The sequence below is a fragment of the Pinus tabuliformis genome, chromosome 8, assembly GCF_031772625.1.
Source record: "Pinus tabuliformis cultivar Carrire ecotype Pingquan chromosome 8, CPIR1, whole genome shotgun sequence".
Lineage (NCBI taxonomy): Eukaryota > Viridiplantae > Streptophyta > Pinopsida > Pinales > Pinaceae > Pinus > Pinus tabuliformis.
In genome coordinates this window covers 1,046,351,801-1,046,357,183 of record NC_142294.1, presented here as the reverse complement: position 1 = coordinate 1,046,357,183, position 5,383 = coordinate 1,046,351,801, and the positions used below count along the sequence as shown (strand labels likewise).

The following is a 5,383-nucleotide window of genomic DNA, read 5'->3' as shown; positions in this document are numbered from 1 at the left end:
CCTTGATTAAAGAGGGGGTCAAGAGCTATTTTGTGGGCAAAGGATTCTTCGTATTCGTCTTCGAAAACCCGGATGATAGAAGCCTCATCTTTAGAAATGGCCCTTATTTCATGGGACCACAAGGCCTGTACCTAAACAAATGGTCTCCCGACTTTGATCCCTCCCAGGACGTCCCCTCCGCTGTCCCGGTATGGGTGCGACTTCCCCATTTTCCCCTCCACTGCTGGAACCAAAAAACCTTCCAGATCATTGGTAACGCTCTCGGAAAATACATAGATCAAGCAGCAAGAAAAGATCAGTACTCATGTGCCCGAATCTGTGTAGAAGTTGACCTAGAAGAGGGTTTTCCTGAAGCAATTAAGCTCACTGTTGCTGGGTGGACACACGTCCAGGAACTGGATTATGAACAACTCCCTTTCAAATGCAGACACTGCCACGGTCACGGTCATTTTGCAAAGCACTGCAAGAAAAAGGCAGAGGAGCAAGCAGACAAAATAAACGAGGAACAATGGACAGTAGTCCAAAAAACTGCCCATCAAAAAAAGGGAAATGGCAAAGGGTACACCTCTGGAGCTCCAGGCAGTTCCAAGAACAATCAAGAAAAGGATTCAACCCCGAACGACTCAGAAAAAACTCAGATCAACCCAGCAGGCACGATTCAGGAAAATCAGGAACATATAGAAGTCCCTCCATCCAACAAAGAAGGGGAAGAAGCTATACAGGTTGAGGCCTCACAAGGTAGCCCCTCCAACCCATCTTATGCTGAAGTAACAAGGAAAAAACTAGTAGATAGTTCGGGTTCTTCAGAGGATGAAGCCTTCGAGCGACCCTCTAGAAGAGCAGGCAGGAAATCCCGCAAAGAATTAAGGGAAGAGGAGGCTGAGAGACTCAAAGTCCAAGGAAGCCAGTCCACCATAGAAATGTCCATTGGAAGAAACATCAGACCAAGGCCTTCAAAGGGAGGCCCTATTCCTCCTCTCAAGTAAATTATGAAGCTCACCTCTTGGAACTGCAGAGGATTGGGGAACGCCTCCAAAGCTGAAGTAGTCATGGATCTCCTAAAAATAGAACCCTCAGACATCCTCATGCTCCAAGAGATGAAGATAGAAGGCCGAGCGCTTCTAGACACCAACAAGTCAAAGTGGAAGAAAAGCACAGGCAAAGTAGTAAGTTCAAGGGGCTCTTCCGGAGGGCTAGCAACTCTTTGGACAGAAGATTTATTTTTGCTAAAAAAATCTCATGAAACCCAGCACTGGATCTTCACGGAGCTGACACATTGTGCAAGTAAGCTGACTATCTCTCTATTTAATCTTTATGTCCCTGTCACTTACTCTGAAAAACGAGAATGCTGGACCTCCCTCTCAGCATTTTTAGAACAGCATAATCCAAGTAATATTATCATAGCAGGTGATCTTAATATAGTCCTGAAATCAAAAGAGAAAAGGGGCGGCTCCAACAGCAGAGATCCTATGCTGGCCTTTGTGGAAGAACTCTCTCAGCAATGGGATCTATTAGACTTCATTCCCATACGCGGCCTTTACACTTGGTCCAATAACAGATCTGGGCCAGATCATATCTCTGCACGACTGGATCGATTTCTGGTCCAAGGCTCCCTTATGATGGATAAAAAGATAATCAAAACCAAAATTCTACCTAAGCTGACCTCTGACCACAAGCCGATCCAGCTTCTCCTTGAAGACGAAGAAGATCTAGGCCCTCTACCATTCCGCTTCAGCCCCTTATGGATTGAGAGAGAAGGCTTTATCGACACTGTAAAAGAAGCCTGGGCCAAATCATTCTCAGGGTCCTCAAGTTTTGTGTGGGAGCAAAAATTGAAGGCCACAAAACAAGCTCTGAAGGAGTGGATAAGGAAACCAGTCCCTACTCCAACCAGCATAAGGAAAGAAGCAGTGTATACTTTGGAGACCTTGCAAACTGAAATGGAAAGCAAAGAGATTACAGCGGATCTTTTGGAACAAGAAATAAAGGCCCAATGCTCTACATATCGATCCTTCCGAAAAGAAGAAGAATATTGGAGAATCAAATCTAGGAGTCTGTGGCTAAAAGTAGGGGGTCAGAACACCTCCTTCTTCCACAAAAAATATAGAGCTTGGCTGTCCAGGAACCACATCTCAAAAATACAGACAATAGAGGGCCATGTTAGCAAAGGCTTCTCCCAAGTCAAAGCTGTTGCGGACAACCACCTTGGAAATATTTTTAGTGAGGGAACTTAGGCCTCCGAGGGGGAAATAGTAGAATTCCTCTCGAACATTCCTCATCTAATCAGACCTGAAGGCAACACTGCTCTCACCAGCGAGGTAACAGAGGAGGAAATCATAAAATTTATCTGGTCCATGGAATCAGATAAGGCTCCGGGCCCAGATGGATTCACAATTCATTTCTATAAAGTCTGCTGGAACATCATCAAAGTAGATCTCCAAAAAATTATAAAGGGGTTCATGAGAAAAGCTAAGATTGGTGAAGGAACCAACTCCACTTACCTAGCATTAATCCCCAAAGATTCCAATCCAGAAAAATTTGTCAGATTCAGACCCATATCACTTTGTAATGCATCTTATAAAATACTGGCCAAACTGTTAGCAAACAGGATCAAGCCTCTGCTCAAGAGGCTGATCTCCAGTCCCCAAGGTGGCTTCGTGGAAGGCAGGCACATACTCGACAATGTCATTCAAGTCCAGGAGACAATCCACTCCAGTAAAAAGCGAAAAGAGAAAGGTATGTTGATTAAATTGGACATGGCGAATGCGTTTGATAGAGTTAATCGTTCTTTTCTCATCAAGGTTCTCCTCTCCTTCGGCTTCTCGCCCAATTTTTTCCAGCTTATAAATGCCTGCATCGATAACCCTTGGATCGCCCCCCTTGTCAATGGCTGTCCCTCTAATTTTTTCCAAGCATGGAGAGGCATCAGGTAGGGATGCCCTCTCTCCCCTTTCTAGTATATCTTAATGGCAGATACCCTTAGTAGAAAACTCACAGCTGAAAGAATTACTGGCTCTCTCCCTGGTCTCAAATCCTCCTCAGATGTCATTCCTCTGAATCATGCGCTCTTTGCAGATGACTCACTTCTCCTCGGAGGTGCATCCCCCAGAATTGCCAAAGTCTTTGATTCGGTCCTAAAAAGCTATTGCAGAGTCTCAGGTGCTCTTATCAATGAGAGAAAGAGTGAAATTTACAGTTGGAACACAGGTCAACAAGAGCTCATTAACATCTCGAACATTCTGGGGTTCAGAGGTCATGCTAGTTGGGAGCGGATTAAATATCTCGGCCTCCCTATCACAAATGGAGTCAATAGAAGGTCGCTCTAGTCAGATATCATTTGTAAAATCAAAACAAAAATAGCAGCATTGGGTGGCTACTGGTTAACCAAAGGAGGAAAAGTCATTTTAATCAAGTCTCAGTTGTTCGCGCTCCCAATCTACCAAGCCGCATTCTTATTGGCCCCCAGAAACGTCATGGAGCAGATATCTAAACTATTAAGGGACTTTTTATGGCAAGGAGGGAAAGGTAATGAAAGCAAGTTGCATTTAGCAAATTGGGACCTGGTTAGACGGCCGATTGCAGAGGGGGGTCTCCAAATTTGAGATCCCTCCCTTGTTAATCTGGCGTTGGGAGGAAAACTCCTCTAGAAAATGGCTCACGAGCCCAACCACCCGACCAGCAACACATTGCTGTCTAAATACGCCTGCAATTCGTCCTACAGAAACCTGCAATTTGATTCCTCTGTCAACAGTACGCATGTCTGGAAACTCTGTTGCAAAAGAAGCATTTTTTTTAATAAATCCCTGTACAGAGTGTCGGGCAATGGCAAGCGTATTAATTTGTGGCAGGACAGAATAATGGGGAGCGATCCGTTGGAGGGGAACGAGGACATTGCCGACATCAGAGAATGGCTGATACGCGCAGGCAAAAACAGTCTATATGACCTCTCGATTTGGGACTGCCGGGGAGAATGGGCCGGTTGGGATTTCAATGGCATCCCAGATTGGTTAACGCCCCAAAAAAATCTTCTTGTCAAATTGTTGGAAGGCTCCACTCCTGAAAACCGCCATATGAGAGACAGCTGGGCTTGGGGACTGTCAGGCACCTATACCGCAGCAGCAGGATACAAAGCTCTTCAGGACCCAAAGAACAGCAGTCACTCTCCGGCCTTCTGGAAGCTAGTCTGGGACAATCTAGCTCTCCCTAAAGTGAATTTCTTTTTCTGGATGCTGGTGCATAACAAACTTCTTACAGGAGACAATCTAGAGAAAAGGAATATTGCAGGGCCTCATAGGTGCGAGCTATGCAGAAGCAACCTTGAAACTGCCCAACACTTATTTCTGGAGTGCAATTTCGCTAAGGAAGTATGGGGGCTCACTCTTTTGGACCTGCAGATTCCAGCCTTCCCTCAGAGCACTGTTGCTGAACTGTTTGCCTCTTGGAGCAATATCTATCCTCATAGCATCCCCACCAAATCCTTCTGGCGTAAAATTTGGACAGCAATCCCCAAATTTGTTTGCTGGCAGCTATGGTTGGCTCGTAATGACCAAATCTTTAATGGAAATAGACACTCCCCTCTTCAGGTTGCAGTTAAAGCTAAAGCATTCCTCTTGGAAGCAGCCCAACAATAGTTCTTCAAAGAAGATCCTCTGCTCCTTCCTGAAGAAAGGAGATGGCTTTGCCCCCTTGAGCCTTCTCCTCGTAAGCTCCTCCTCACTCCTCAAACAGCAAATCCGGAATGGAGAATAAGAGATCCCGAGGAATTTTTCATAAACTGGTGGAGATCCAAAAAACTCACCACAATCTTCTTTGACGGGGCCTCCAAAGGAAACCCCGGGAACGCTGGTGCTGGAGGGGTCATTTACTCTTCGGATGGGATTTCAAGAGACTACTTCTACTGGGGTCTAGGCCAGAAAACCAACAACCAGGCAGAGATTTTCGGTCTCCTCAAAGCTTGTCTAATAGCAAGAGAAAAGGGGGTTAAAGACCTCCAAGTCTTTGGAGATTCAGAGATACTAATAAAAAAATTAAACACGGAGGACCTCTTCAACAATGCTAGTCTCAATAAAATTCTGGGCAGATTGAAAAGAGTCCTTCAAGATTTCACCTCCTACAAGTTCTACCACATTCTTAGAAATCTGAATGGCGAAGCGGACCAGATGGCGAACAAAGGATGCTCACTCATGAAAGGGCAGCTACTTATCAACGACGATAACTTCTTTCAAATTCCTTGAAAATGCTGTAACTCAAAAGCTGAATATGCTGGCTGTTTTCTTTGTAAATGGGGCTGCCTCGGCAAAGACCCCTCCTATCTTTTTCAAATAAATAAAATTCATAACCGTTACAGTTAAAAAAAAATGAATCTATTAAAATTGCAAATTAC

At 44.9% G+C, this 5,383-nt stretch overlaps 2 protein-coding genes across 2 annotated transcripts; both read left to right on the top strand.

Moving 5' to 3' along the window:
* Window positions 1-989: 989 nt before the first annotated feature.
* Window positions 990-2,234, top strand: LOC149238940 (uncharacterized). The gene has a single exon (XM_089369705.1). It carries the CDS (start codon window positions 990-992, stop codon window positions 2,232-2,234), a length of 1,245 nt encoding a protein of 414 aa, XP_089225831.1.
* Window positions 2,235-3,857: 1,623 nt separating this feature from the next.
* Window positions 3,858-4,631, top strand: LOC149238939 (uncharacterized). Its single transcript, XM_089369704.1, has one exon. It carries the CDS (start codon window positions 3,858-3,860, stop codon window positions 4,629-4,631), a length of 774 nt encoding a protein of 257 aa, XP_089225830.1.
* Window positions 4,632-5,383: the final 752 nt, after the last annotated feature.